Source organism: Anguilla anguilla, chromosome 3 (genome assembly GCF_013347855.1).
Source record: "Anguilla anguilla isolate fAngAng1 chromosome 3, fAngAng1.pri, whole genome shotgun sequence".
NCBI classification, from domain to species: Eukaryota; Metazoa; Chordata; class Actinopteri; order Anguilliformes; family Anguillidae; genus Anguilla; species Anguilla anguilla.
Genome location: NC_049203.1, coordinates 32075011 through 32090868, shown reverse-complemented (window position 1 = coordinate 32090868; position 15858 = coordinate 32075011). Strand labels below are relative to the sequence as shown.

The 15858-nt window shown below is 44.1% G+C and overlaps 1 protein-coding gene across 3 annotated transcripts in view; it reads right to left on the bottom strand.

Moving 5' to 3' along the window:
* gorasp2 (golgi reassembly stacking protein 2) overlaps positions 1 to 15858 on the bottom strand; it is a 44429-nt gene that overhangs the window by 16626 nt on the left and 11945 nt on the right. For 2 of the 3 annotated variants that reach the window (XM_035409934.1, XM_035409933.1), the window contains exon 4: positions 6703 to 6789. The exons of the other annotated variant lie outside the window; for it this stretch is intronic. In XM_035409934.1, the coding sequence (XP_035265825.1) occupies positions 6703 to 6789 (87 nt within the window). The remainder of the gene's footprint in view (positions 1 to 6702; positions 6790 to 15858) is intronic. 3 annotated transcript variants of the gene reach the window in all.

The window sequence follows — 15858 nt, the reverse complement described above, 5'->3', positions numbered from 1 at the left end:
TAGTTGTGTGTAATTTAGGTAATCTTTTTTAAAAACTTGTCTTAACTGTTGCTAGTCAGCAAGCTTAGTTGTGCGTTAGCTGAGAATATCTGTAGTTGACTTGCTGTTGTTAGTTAGTTAAAGGCGTTAGTGAAACTGTGTGTGGGGGTTGGTGTTTAATTGCCCCGTATTGTTGAGCTAATTTCGAGTAGCTTCACTTGGTGCTTATCTGCCCTAATGAAGCTAATGCAAGCACGTAGTTGTCACCCGGTATTTATAGCTCCAGCGGAGGCTGCCATAGGCAGCCTCGTCGTCAGTTTATCACGTTTTTAAACCCCATTCCCTTGTGCGCGCTGCCTCGCCCCAAATGGTCTGTTCACCGCAGGCGTAATTTAACTAACTTGATCTACCCACCCTTATCCACACCTCAGGAATTCACTGTCACAGGTGGATTATGGAACTGCCAGTCAGCTGTCCAGAAAGCTGACTTCATTACTGCCTTTGCCAAGACGAAGTCTCTTGACTTCCTGGCTCTCACGGAAACCTGGATCACTCCCGATAACACCGCCACCCCAGCTGCACTGTCTGCGGGATACTCCTTCTCGCACACCCCCAGGGCCTCTGGCCGAGGCGGGGGTACCGGTTTACTCATTTCCTTGTCCTGGAAATTCTGTGTCCTCCCCAGTCCTAACCCTACTTCCTCCTCCTTTGAATTTCATGCGATTACTATAACTCATCCCTCAAAATTTCACATTATTGTTCTGTACCAGGTCCACTCGGCTCATTTCTGGATGAGCTGGACACTCTCCTGAGCTCCCTCCCTGAGGATGGCACTCCTGCTATTCTACTGGGAGACTTCAACCTCCCACCAGAAACCTCCCAACTGTCCAGGGTTGCCTCACTCCTCCAGTCTTTCGCCCTATCCCTGTCCTCCTCCCCCCCCCACACACAAGGCTGGTAACCAACTAGACCTTGTATTCACCAGAAGCTGCTCCATTCCCCAACTTACAGTGACTCCCCTCCATGTCTCGGACCACTTCTTTCTTTCTTTCTCCCTCTCCTATTTACTCCCCCTCAATTCATCCAATAGCTCACCCACAGTAACTTTCAGGAGAAATCTCCCTACTCTGTCACAATCCTCCCTCATCTCCACTGCTCTGTCTACACTTCCCCCTCCTGCGTCTTTCTCTAACCTGCCAGTTGATCTTGCCACCTCCACCCTCAACTCCTGCCTCTCTCAGTCCCTCGACTCACTTTGTCCTCTTGTCTCCAAACCAGCACGCTCCTCACCCCCCTGCCCATGGCTGACCGAGTCACTACGCTCCAGCAGAACATCACTGCAGGCTGCAGAGAGGAAGTGGAGAAAATCCCGATCCTCTGATGACCTGACCGCATACCATACCCTGCTGGCGACTTTCACATCTGCCCTCACGTCTGCAAAAGCCTCTTTTTTCCAATCCAAGATCAGTGCATGTGTCTCTAATCCACGTAAACTATTCTCCACCTTCTCTTCCCTCCTCATTCCTCCTCCACCCCCACCTCCCTCTTCCCTCTCCGCAGATGACTTTCTGGCCGCCTTTGAAGGAAAGGTGGCTACAATCCGGAACTCCTTCGCCCATCCAGTGAGCCCCCCAACCCCCCAGGACAAACCCACAGCCACACTGACCTCCTTTGAAATGCTGGAGGACTCCGATGTATTACAACTCATCACCTCTCATCGCGCAACCACCTGTCCACTTGACCCCATCCCATCTAAAGTTCTCCAATCCATCTCCAGCGAGCTCCTTCCCTATCTGTCTTCCATTGTTAATTCCTCTCTCTCCTCTGGTCATGTTCCCTCTGTCTTTAAGATGGCTCGTGTTACCCCACTACTCAAAAAACCCACCTTAGACCCCACCGATGTAACAAATTATCGACCCGTATCCCTTCTACCCTTTCTGTCCAAAACCCTTGAACGAGCAGTTCTTAAACAATTAACCTCTTTTCTCCATCAAAACAACCTGCTAGACCCTCACCAGTCTGGCTTCCGATCCGGGCACTCAACAGAGACTGCACTCCTAGCTGTGACGGAGGCACTTGCCACTGCAAGAGCCTCACGCCTTTCCTCTGTCCTGATCCTTCTTGACCTGTCTGCAGCTTTTGACACGGTCAACCACAAAATACTCCTCTCCACCTTGGCTGGGATGGGAATTGCCGGGACTGCCCTGTCTTGGTTCGCTTCCTATCTTGCAGATAGGACCTACCAGGTCACCTGGAAGGGGTCTGCCTCTGCTTCTGCTTCTTGCAGATGACACACAACTCTTCTTTTCTTTCCCCCCCTCGGCCACACAGGTCAATGATAAGATCTCTTCCTGCCTGGCTGACATCTCCACCTGGATGGCTAGCCACCATCTGAAGCTCAACCTCAACAAAACTGAGCTGCTCTTCTTCCCGTACAAGACCTCCTTGCTTCGTGAACTCTCAATCACGGTTGATGGCACCACAGTGACTGCCTCTCACTCTGCCAAGAGCTTGGGGGTGGTCCTGGATGACCAACTGGACCTCAAGGAGCACATCAAGGCAACATCACGGTCCTGCAGATTCCTCCTATACAACATCAGGAGGATTCGACCATACCTGACGACGCACTCCACCCAGCTGCTCGTCCAGGTTACGGTGACCTCTCGCCTTGATTACTGCAACTCTCTCCTTGCAAACCTGCCAGCTTGTGCCATACAGCCACTACAGATGATTCAGAATGCCGCTGCCCGACTCATCTACAACCTCCCCAAATTCTCCCACGTCACTCCTCTGCTGCGTTCACTTCACTGGCTACCGGTCGCTGCCAGGATCCGATTCAAAGCCCTGACCCTTGCCTACACTGCCGCCAACAGGACAGCCCCCATCTACTTGCAGGACATGACTCAATTCTATGTGCCTGCTCGACCACTCCGCTCTGCGGCAGCAGGGCGTCTTGTAACCCCTCCCACCCGCCCAAAGGGATCACAGAGCTTCTCCACCCTAGCTCCCCAGTGGTGGAACGAACTCCCCGTCCCTCTCCGAGCCTCCCCCTCACTATCCATCTTCCGCCGTGGCCTGAAGACTCATCTCTTCAGACTATACCTAGACTAACCACCACCACGCTGTATAAATATAAAAAAAAAAAAATAAAAAAAAAACCTTTTTTCCTGTCACTTGTTACATGTTACCCCATCCCTGCACTTCTTGGTAAATTGTATTTGTCCTAATACTGTAGCTTATTCTTCTGCCTAGTTGGCTTTGCAGATGTTAGACCAGGATAGTGTTCGTTGTTCTCGGCTAGAAATAGCTGTACAAAATAAGTAATTGTACCTTACTGAACCCGTGTTCAGCAGTTGTCTACGATCATGAAAATGCACTTCTGTACGTCGCTTTGGATAAAAGCGTCTGCCAAATGAATGTAATGTAATGTAATGTAAAATTTAAGCATACTGAATAACACCAAATTAAAAGAAACTTTAAAAGAGGAAATTAAAACATATCTGGAGCTGAATGATACGGGAGAGGTGAATCCATCAATACTTTGGGATGCACTCAAGGCAGTGAGGAGGAGGGGGAATATTATAGCAAAGAACACTTATTAAAAGGCTAAGGCTAGAAAAATTGAATAAGCTACAGTCAAAACTGAAAGAATTACAAGATCTTCATAAGAACAAAATGGATTCTAAAATTAAACAAGAAATGAACCAAATTAAGAAGGAAATAGATGAAGTGGTTGGTATGGAATACTAGGCAGTTGCTAGCATGTTCTAGGTGGTTGTTATGGAGTTTTAGGTGGTTGCTATGGAGTTCCAGGTGGTTGCTAGGGCATTGCTAGGTGGTTGCTATAGAGTTCTAGGCAGTTGCTAGGGTGTTGCTAGGTGGTTGCTATAGAGTTGTGGTTGGTTGCCAGGGTGTAGCTAGGTTGTTGCTACGGGGTACTAGGCAGTTGCTATGGTGTTCCAGGTGGTTGCTAGGGTGTTGCTAGGTGGTTGCTATGGTGTTCTAGGTGGTAGCTAGCGTGTTGCTAGGTGGTTGCTATGGAGTTATAGGCGTTGCTAGGGTGTTACTAGGTGGTTGCTATGGAGTTATAGGCGGTTGCAAAGTTGACTGTGTTGAACAGAGTGAACCGTGCTAAGTAGTAGGTATATTATTCTAGGCAGTTGCTAGGGTGTTTTGGGTGGTGTCTAGGGTATTGCTAGGTAATTGCTATGGAGGTCTAGGCAGTTGGTAGGGTGTTCAAGGTCGTTGCTAGATGGTTGCTATGGAGTTCTAGGCGGTTGCTAGGGTGTTGCTAGATGGTTTCTATGGAGTTTTAGGCGGTTGCTAGGGTGTTGCTAGGTGGTTGCTATGGAGTTCTACGCGGTTGCTAGGGCTTTGCTAAGTGGTTGGTATGGAATTCTAGGCAGTTGCTAGCATGTTCTAGGTGGTTGTTATAGAGTTTTAGGTGGTTGCTAGGGTGTTGCTAGATGGTTGCTATGGAGTTCTAGGTGGTTGCTATAGAGTTCTAGGCAGTTGCTAGGGTGTTGCTAGGTGGTTGCTATGGAGTTCTAGGCGTTGCTAGGGTGTTACTAGGTGGTTGGTATGGCATTCTAGTCGGTTGCTAGGGTGCTCTTGGTAGTTGCAAAGTTGACTGTGTTGAACAGAGTGAACCGTGCTAAGTAGTAGGTATATTATTCTAGGCAGTTGCTAGGGTGTTTTGGGTGGTGTCTAGGGTGTTGCTAGGTAATTGCTAAGGAGGTCTAGGCAGTTGCTAGGGTGTAGCTAGGTTGTTGCTACGGGGTACTAGGCATTTGCTATGGTGTTCCAGGTGGTTGCTAGGGTGTTTCCAGGGTGTTGCTATGGAGTTCTAGACGGTTGCTAGGTCTTTACTGAGTCCAATGAAGTTACCCCTAATTCTCTATGACAAACGGTTCAAAAGTTATGAAATATCAAACATCAGCCAATCAGGAAAAGGGGCGAGGTTATTCTACACCAATGGACAAAGGACTCTCTACCAAGTCCAATGAGGCATCCCACAATTTGTGGGCAATTATGCCCCATAGAGATGAATGCCGAAAGTCCAAAGCCAGAGAGAGACCTGATTACTGCTGCTAGAAGACAGACCATTGTGACATCAGAAGGGTGAGAAGACAGCATTGTGACATCACAAGGCTGAACATTCCGCCATTCATTCTCTATGGGAAAAATTTCCCAAAAAACGTCATATTTCTCAAAAACCGTCCACCCAAACTTTCCACAAAGTAATAGCAAACCATTCCCGATCAAGCCGCTCGATTTGACATATTGCACATGTATGTGGTGCGAAAACTCTGGGAGGAGTAGCGGTCCAAATAATGAGTGGAATAATAATAATAAATATAGCTGCGAGCAGCAATGAAGGGGCCAAGCACGAATGGGGCACCAGGCCGACAAGCAACCAGAACGACCCCTGAACAAGACACCAGTCCATCGCAGGGTGAACGGCAGAACCCTCTACCATTTTGCAAAGTTTTGTAAAAACCGACCTGAATAACGAAATAAATGAGACAAAGTTTAAAAAAAATTATACCATGTCATTCTACAGTCAATATCTGGGACTAAACATTGAATAAATATACAATCTTACCACTGGTTTTACATGTAGAGATGTCTCTTTTGAGCCTGAATGGTCATATATTGTCTTGGACAATCCGTTTGTGAAATATACGCGCATATGTGATACCTGGGTAGGCTACCTTCAAAAATAGCTGTGCATAATACCACACCTGTTGCTTACGGCATTGTCGCCCTTTTTAGTAAAATTTAGCTTGATTGACAATTAATTTATACAGCAGGTGAGAGTAAAAGCTTTCTAACGATGTAGCTATAACATGTCTGATTTTGCTTTTGGAATAGCGTTTCATAGGTCATCGTAACCAAAAATTTTCTTATTTTCCAATGTCTAAATAAATAATACGGTAGGCTACTCTGCGCGCAGCACGCAGGTCGCGCGTTGATATTTTGTCTTTTGTTTCGTTTTTTCTGAATGTCGTATTTATTATTTGAAATGTATATTTATGTGTTATTATTCTATCTGTCTCTGGGCACTCTGAAATGTGCATTCTCTGCTAAGCTGAGCAATGGATTGGAATATGTGTCTGACGTAGTGTTGCACGGTATTCCGAAACTTTAGCACTTTATCGGTACTTTAAAAAAAGAGTATTAGAATTTTCTGACGTTCGGTAGTTTTGTGTCAAATGTAAAAGCCAGGGAAATGTGTCTCCCACATTACTGATTTAGAGGATGAAAAGTGTAATCTTCGCTAGATGGCAGTAGCAACTAAGGTTGTGGAGCACTTTAACTTCTGATTGGATAAGTGCTATATAAATAAAGATTTATTACAATTATTATACACTTGCTTCCAGTCATCATGTATGTCTCCAGTATGTATAATTTTTAAATGATTAATGCTTCAAAAGTTGACAAAGGATGGTTAGTTTTAAAGGTGTTACAGATCTTATAGGAGTAAATGAGTACAGCAATTCTGAATATTTTTTGCTTTAATATTTAGCAATTTAAGTCACTTAATAAAATTTCTATCGAAAGAGTTTATAATATGGCAACGTTACAATTCTTCATTAATTTGGCAATATTTCTCCCTATTCTTTACCAGAGGCCATTTCATTTATAACCCAATTTTAGAAATGTCAAGTGGATAACACTTGAACATAACTTCTGTATGAAAGCACAAATGTATTATTTCACCTCATTCATGACTGTATCTGCTCCAATGATGTAGTCTGTGTGTGGTCTCATTCCAGCCAGTGCAGCAGGAGAATTAGGCTCCACTTCCTAGGGTGAAAAGACAGATCATATTTACACTTATGTACAGTGCTCATATTTATTTACAGATGTGTTTATGACAAAAGGCTGTGGGCTTTAATAACTAGCACACTACTCAAGGCTATTGCTGTACTTATTTCCTGATTTGAATTTGCTCTGGGCAAAACCTTAAGTGGTATAATGAGTGCAAAAACAGTTGGCACTATCTGCTCAATAGCTAACATCCGAAATCCACTGTTCAGCCAGAGATCCATCCCTTTCATCATCTACTTTTAAGAGGCAAGCTGCAGAGTAATTAAGAGAACAAAGAAAATTATCCCAGGGTTTATCACAAGGCAAAGTTTCAAAAGGAGGTATTCAACTTTAAAGCAAGGTCTAATTTGTAATGTTTATACTACAAATATTCTCAAATTGAATTAATCAACAATCTGAATAGAATGATGAGTACAGAAACAGCAACCAAATTCATTTGAACTACTAATGCAATGATATTTTCCTTTTTGTTTCAGTGAAATTTGTCAACGCTTTTTTTATGAAACTCCTTGAAGGCATATTATGCAGGATTTTTTTTAGCCTTGCAGTGTCAGGATGACAGGATGAATGATAAGGGAAATGAGTGGGGAATGGGTAAGGGAAAAGTACAGCAAACCGATGATTAACTCTGGTCTCTATCTGCCTATCCAAATCTAACTGAAAACTGGCTAGTCTACGAAGGGTACTGGGCACAGGGTGGCTTTGAATGCTGAACTTACAGACAGCTAGTCTGAAATCAAATGTCTGAATAGCAACCCCCAACGCAGAGTTAAAACTCCACCCAGAGTACCTTCAAAAATAACAATGCAAAATAAAGTTCTGTCCCAATGGAAGGATTTGTAGTTAGCTGGGAACACACTAACCGGAGCACTATACGGCAAGCAGAGGGAAAAACGAGAGTCGAGGTCGAGAAAGAGCGAAAGGTCAAACACGAAATCCAATCAGCAAACAAAGCAGATTTAGGCAGAGGTTTAGGCAAGAATCGGAAACAAATACGAGAGTGAAAGGTCAGAAACACAAAATCACAGGGAAAACAAACTAGAAGGGTTAAGGCAGGAATTGGAGTCAAAGGGAACGAGTCAGTGGTCATCAGCAAACAAACCAGAAAAGGGGAATCAGAATTTAAAAAAAATAGGGTCAAATACAGTCAAACAAAGCAATCGCTATTCACAAAACACCAAGCATGAATTTGAAGAGCCAGTCTGCACTGGTAAGTGGAAAATGGCGGCTTTATCAAGCCAAGTAACCAGAGATGGAAACGGCCAATTAGATGGCAAACCGGATAGACGAAACACACACACACAGACAAATGTAAACACAAACTAACAACAGGGGTTATGACAGACAGCAAGAAGACAGATTCGACTATAGCTTCATTCAATTATGTTGAACATATAACTCAATTAATTCCATTATGTTGAACATAATGGGGGTTGAATCATTGGGACTTTTATTTTGAAAATGTCAGACCCTTGCAAAAGTCATTGTCGTCGCTAGCTTCACACTCCAGCTGACGCCACCAAGGAAAAGCAATTGCAAGGTTAATTCTAGTTCTTAAATGAGCCTTGCTTTATCATTGTTGCTTCCACTAAAAATTGATCCCAAACCAAAGGCTCTGTAGCTACACCCACCCCTCCCCACACATAAGTGTCATGACCAGAAAGATCCCAACCCCATTTTAGAATATCATAATAAACACAGAGATAAAGGTGTACGGATTCCGCTAAAGTGCGAATAGACCGAGATTGCCAGTGCATCATACCATGCTTTACCATGGTTATTTTATAATGTTCTCATGGTAAAAACCCTGCATAGTATGCCTTTAATCATATGCATGTAGGTTTATAATGTATTAATCACAAAAATCCACATCTTAGGAGAACTGTTAGCATTTGCAGAAAGTCTCAAAAGACAGGAAATGAAATTGATCGGCCCTAACACTAACATCAGCCTGCTCTCCATGAAGGTGTATCAGCACACATCTTTGACAACTGCTACAGCCTTGTATATGTCTAATGTACTTCAAACAACATGTACTCACCGTTGGGCAGATCGCTTAAGATTCAAACTCTTAAGAGTAATGCCTTGTACAGCGTATTAGCAATTCTGGATATTAAAGCAACAGGCAATACACTTACAGTTACCGCAGTTTTATAATGCATGCTTCATTTCCAATATGCCCATGCAAGGCTCCAGAGTGCGACCATTTTGGTCACACATGCAACCAAAAATCTGTGAAGTGCGACTAAACATTTTCATTGGTCACACCGGTGCGCCTGACATTTAGCAGGTCTGTCTCTGTGTGTATGTGTGTAGCGTTATTTTTTTCCCACCCGCATTCTGCGAAGACCCGCCCCTACTCTGCCTCTGATTGGCTCTGACTGTGATATTCTTCTTCGCTGAATGCGGGTGGGGGAAAAAAATAAGGAATGTGTGTATTAGTGATGCGCAGATCGCAGTTATATCAGCGGGCACCGCGGTTAATCCGCTGATCGGGCAGGCCGAGTCATAAAAATTTACATTTTGATTAAAAGCGGATGGGTTGTGGGTGGGTGAAATAATACATAATGAATGAGGAAAATATTAATTACATTCTCTAAAATGTGAACATATTTTAAGGTCCATTTTTCATCAGGCACGAATTAGCAGACTAGACTCTCATTGCACCAATAGCGGCGTCCATTTGTCTTAAGCGGCAATGGAGGCAAAAAAGATCTGAGAGAAAATTAAAAAAGGAGAATTTAAAAAAAAAAAAAAAAAAAAAAAAGGAAGGGCAGAAAAGTTCTGTGTGGGAGCAATTTAGTGAAATACTTAACCATGACGAGTCAAGTGCTGGGTATGTCATATGCAACAGCTGCGAAATAATGAGAAATAATGGTAAAGTGTGATCAGGTATTAGGGCCACATTGAGGGGAAAAAAAATCTAAGATTTCGAGAATAAGGTTGTAATATTACGAGAATAAAAGGAATATTACGAGAATAAAGTCATAATTTTAGGCTACGTGGGGAAATATCAGAAGAGCAGCCTGCCGCCTGTGTTAAAACGAGGAACGTGGAGCATCTTGTGAAGTTATACTTTAGTATAGGTTTCACAAATAACGAGATACTTAATCTTTTAGCACATCAGCACCACATTATCATAAGTAACAGGACTTTTAAAAGATTGTGCAAGAAACTTTTTTTATTCCGAAAAAAGAACCACACGGACTTGGAGGAAATTGCAGGATCAGGCTGCCATTAGACTGTCCTCTCGCCCGTTTTGTTGGTTGCGGGTAATATATTTTCCTAAAAATTATGTTTTTTTCCTCAAAATTTTACGATTTTATTCACGTAATATTATGATTTTCTCTCGTAAAATTACGACTTTATTCTCGTACTATTATGACTTTTTTTTCTCAATTACGACTTTATTCTCGTAATATTACGACCTTATTCTCGAAATGGCCCCTCAATGTAGCCCTAATACTCTGTCGCAGGGGTGCGGGTCTCTAAATTGGAGAAAATAATTAGTTCCGGTGGGTGGCGGGTGGATGATGCGATTTGGATGACGTCAGAGCCGATCCGCGCATCACTAGTGTGCATGTGTGAAACCGCGCCCTGTACTCCTCCGGGAACAGCGCACACTTTTGTTTGAGTTATTTGAGTTTGATTTATTTATTTGAGTTTGTCAAGCACTTCAAACATCAGCAATTTTTAAGTTTTTTTTGTTTTTTTAAACAATTGAGGTTATTGCGATTTCTTGTTTGTGCTGTGATTCAAATAAAGAAAAAACATTTATCTGCACCTTTATTCCTGTTTACAATCGTTTACGTAATGTGTTAAGAAATTACCAATGTGTATGGGAACAGACAAAAAAGGTAACGCTTAAAATATATTACTGCGGCGCCAAAAGGCGCGGTGAAAAATTTCGGGTGCACCTAAATTATGTGCTGGTGCACCTAAATGAAAAAGTTAGGCGCACCACTGCAACCAGCATAAAAAGTAGTCTGGAGCCCTGCCATGTGTCCTCTTTGGGACCACATATCTTGTATAACACTTTCAGCAGAGCTTGTCCACAAACTATGCCGGTATTAGCATACAATCCTGAATTGTATATTATGAGTGTATATTATAGAGTGTAGAGTGTGTACTGCAATGATCTCCTAAGGATATGAATCTAATTTTCAACTCATAACTCCAGGTCACATGGTTACTACATCATTACATCAAAATCATCATTGTTCTAGTCCACCAGCTCTGTTGGTAGAGCATAGATATTAGGTAGAGCACTACAGATACTGAAAAATATCTCCATTCATATACTGTACATCGCTCTGGATTAAAGTTTCTGCTAAGGAGTAAATATACAGTATGTACATAAGGTATGCACATAATGGAAAACTCTTAATAATCTTAGTAACTTAATCTGTAACAGTACTTGAAGATGTCATACGTCCAACTAGGTAAAAACAAGAAAATGATGTGAATCATATGCTATGGCCTTCGCAGTCACCAGACCTCTACTCAATGGAACATCTATGGGAAATGTTGGACTGACATGTTAGACAGCGCTCTCCACCACCATCATCAAAAAATAAAATATGGGAATATCTTTAGGAAGAATGGTGTTCCATTCCTCCAGCAGAGTTCCAGAGTTCCATTGTAGAATCTATGCCAATGCACACTGAAGCTGTTCTGGCAGCTCGTGGTGGCCCAACACCTTACAAAGACATTTTATTTAGGTTTTTCCCTAAATTTGTCACCCGTCCGTAGGTTGGATGTGTTACCTCCCTTGGGGAGAAAAACTTAAGCAATTTTTGGACACTCAAAATACTTTCCAGGACAACTAGCCTAATTATTTTCTAGGACATTTTGACAGTTTTCTAATTTTCCATGACTGGAAAACAGCATAAAAATTGCAGGTTTTCCAAGACATTTGAGACCCCTTATTATTTTTCTGTTAAATCATAAAATGTGGTGACCTAAAGAGTAGAGTGCCATGATAAAGTATTTGCCCCCTTCCTGATTTCCTCTATTATTGCATATTTGTCACACCAAATGGTTCACTCATACTGAACCTTGTGTCATCACAAAATGTCTACCTAGGGACCTGGATGACTTGTCACTACTGAAGGAAGCATGAAGTCTGCTCTGTAACAGAAAATACTTAAAGGGCAAGATGCAAGTTAAATCTTTTAAAGGATTTACAATTCTGGGCTCATGGAGGGGATGGTTTGAAAAAAAAGTTTTTTTTAAATAAATAAACTACAGGCCACATGGGCCGAAATGCAGTAAAAAGTAGCCATTCTAAGCTACGCCATAATAAAATGTGAAAATCGGCCAGTGACGTAACAAAGGGGAGTCCATTCCTTGCCTGACCCCACCAGAGCGCAGGTAGGCCACTTGTTAGTAAATAGATTTGTTTCACAGCTAGCTAGAATAGTGAACAAAAGTGTAAGTGCAGGTAGTGCAAACTCTAGCCTGTTGTCAGGGCATGGAGTTCACCATCCCCCCTCCCCCCTTCGCTGGAAAAAAGTACCTATTTCTGTGAGTGCATGCATTTTGTGCGGGAATTTTCACAGCAGCATCTGTCACAAAAAATGTGGTAGTCTGTGGTGGGCATTTTAGGAAGGAGGATTATATTTCTGGGGATATGATGGAGTTTAGGATGGTATTTCGAAGAAAGGACCGTGTGAGACTGATACCTTGTGCGGTCCCATCTGTTCGCTCAGTTCTATGGACATCAGCAGCCTCTGTCACAAGCGCCGGTGGGAAAATTACTGACAGAGCCAACACAAATTCAGCTCGAAGGAAACGTGAACGTATACGGCTAGTTATTGCAACTAGCTAAATATCTACTCAATAAAGGAGTAATGTTTCGTGAATAATGTTTAGTTTGCTGTTAACTTGGGTAGCTAGCTAAACCGATTGATCAATCAGGCATCATAACTACCGTTAGCCAGCCAGAAGTCAAGACCTTGTAAGTGAGGTAACTCATCTATGTGGTAAGCTAGCTCAAAGTCAAAAGTCAAAGTGCTTTATTGGTCAAGTGCACAGTATAACACAAGGTCATTCTGAGCAAAGAAATTCTTATGACATGGCAGGCAGCAACTACGTAGAAGCAAGACAGCAAAAAATATCACAAAAAATATCAAAAATATACATAATATTAAACATTAGCAGCAGTACCAGCCTGTACAGATGGAGGATATGGACAATGAGAATAGGAGTATTAAATATTTAAATATTAAACATGTAAAGTGCAGGTGTGCTGTTGAATGTGTGCATAAGTTTGTGATAATGTACACTGAACGTACATAGGAAGTGAAGGAGCATACATAGGAGGTTGTGTGATCAATGTGATCCCTGAGATTAATGTTGCTGGCTGAAAAGCCTGATGGCTTGGGGGAAAAAAACTGTTGAGTCTGGTCGTCCGTGCCCAGATTTTGGGCAGTTTTCACTGCTGCGTCTGATTGCCTGGACCAGGTGAGGTCATCATTTATGACCACACCGAGGAACTTGAATCAGGAGACTCTATCCATTTCAGCTCCGTCGATGTGAATGGGGGCGTGAATGGGGGCGTGACCCCCCCCCCCCCCTCCCCCCGTCGCTTCCTGAAGTCCACGATCATCTCCTTAGTCTTGCAGACGTTGAGAGAGAGGTTATTGTCCTGGCACCATGTTGCCAAGACGCTGACCTCCTCTCTGTAGGCGGTCTCATCATTGTTGGAGATGAGACCCAGGATGGTGGTGTCATCTGCAGACTTAAAGATGGCGTTGGAGCTGCGTGTGGCCACACAGTCATGCGTGAACAGGGCGTACAGGAGGGGACTGAGTACGCAGCCCTGAGGGGCTCCGGTGCTCAGGGTCAGTGCAGAAGAGGTGAGGTTACCCATTCTCACCACCTGGGGTCTGCCCGTCAGGAAGTCCAGGATCCAGTTGCAGAGGGAGGTGTTAAGACCCAGGTTCCTGAGCTTGGGAACGAGCTTAGCAGGCACAATTGTGTTGAATGCTGAGCTGTAGTCTATAAACAGCATCCTCACGTATGTGTCTCCCTTATCCAGGTGGGAGAGGGTGGTGTGCACTGTCAGGGCGATGGCGTCCTCCGTAGATCTGTTGGGGCGGTATGAGAATTGAAGGTTGAAGGGGGTCCAAGGTGTCAGGAAGAAAGAAGCAGATGTGGGTTCTGACTAGCCGCTCAAAGCACTTCATGATGATGGAGGTCAGTGCTACAGGGCGGTAGTCATTCCAGCAGGAGATGGCAGGTTTTTTTGGTACAGGAACAACGATGGTCGGTTTGAAGCAGGTGGGGACTGCAGACTGATTCAGGGAGAGGTTGAATATAGAGGTGAATACCTCCTCTAGCTGGTCGGCGCACGCTCTGAGGACACGGCCTGGAATGCCATCTGGCCCTGGTGACTTCCGAGGGTTTACTCTTTTAAAAGCTCTCCTCACGTCAGCCTTAGATAGGGACAGAGTGCAGTCGTCCTGGTCCTCATATAGCCTTACAGTAGGGATGGTGTTGCTCGCCTCAAACCGTGCGTAGAAGGTGTTGAGCTCGTCCGGAAGAGAGGTGGCGGGCTGGGCATCACATGCTATTTCTCCCTTTGTAGTCTGTGATGGAACGCAATCCACACCACATGCGTCTAGGGTCGGAACTGTGGTCATTAGACAACTTATCCCTGTAGGCTCTTTTGGCATCTCTGATGGCTTTCCGTAGGTCATATCTGGACTTCCTCAAGGCCTCCAGGTCCCCAGAGCTATGGGCAGAGGACCGTGCTCTGAGCTTAGCACGGACATCACCTTTAACCCAGGGCTTCTGATTGGGGAAGGTCCTAACATTGACTTTCGGGATGACATCATCAATGCCCTTGGAGATGTAGGCTGGGACAGAGTCCGTGTATTCATCAATGTCCCCATCAGCTGCAACACAGAACATCTGCCAGTCTGTGGTTTCAAAACAGTCCTGGAGGGATTCCCTCACTCCAGCGTTGAACTGCCCGAAAAAACGGTTTTTCCTGTTTTAGGCGTTGTCTGTAGGTTGGGAGGAGAAGAATGGAGGTGTGATCCGCCTTGCCAAAGGCAGGGCGGGGGAGGGGTTTATAGCTGTCCCGTATTTGAGAATAACAATGGTCAAGAGTCTGGTCACCACGGGTAGGAAAGTTAATGTGCTGGTGATATTTAGGCAAAACTTTCCTCATATTAGCCCTATTGAAGTCGCCAACAACAATAGAAGCTGCCTCAGGGTGAGCGTTCTCTAGTCCATTAATTACTCCGTAAAGGTTCCCTAGCACGCGCGTTTTATCCGCCTGCGGGGGTATATAAACTGCTGTGATTATAGCGGAGCTGAATTCCCGAGGGAGGTAGAAGGGACGGACCTTTATAGTTAAGAGCTCCAGGTCTGGTGAGCAGTGTTTAGTGAGTACTGCTACATCCGTACCCCAGTGAGAGTTAACCATAATGCAGACCCCCCCCGCCTCTGCGTTTACCTGACTCCGTAGTTCTGTCCTGCCGATAGATGGAAAATCCAGCCGGGGTAACAGCCGAGTCAGGCACCGTAGGGTCTAGCCAGGTCTCAGTAAACGCCAGCACGCAGCAGTTCGCAATGTCCCGCTGGAAGTTAATCCGTGCGTGTTGTTTGTCCATTTTGTTATCCAGGGATTGAACATTTGCCAGTAAAATGCACGGTAACGGCGGATTGCAGTGTCTCGTCTGAGATCTGCATAGGATACCGGCACGTTTGCCTCTTTTCTTTCTCCTTCGTTGGCGTATTGGTAAACACAGCGGCGGCAGGACAAAGGGGTCGCAGCACGTACTCCGGTAAGTTGAAAAAAAGTTTGTGTCCAGTGCCGAACGAACTCCCAAAAGTGCTTGTTAATCATACTGTATAAGCGACAGTGCAGTATGTGCAAAGATAAAAACAATAAAAATAATAATAAACAAGATAATAAACAAAGAGCTACGAGTTGGTTGCGGAGCCATTGTCAGTGCAGCCTTCCCACGGCGCACCGGAACCGGAAGGTTCTATAGGCACTATAGCTAGCTATAGTGTAACTTTATATCTGAT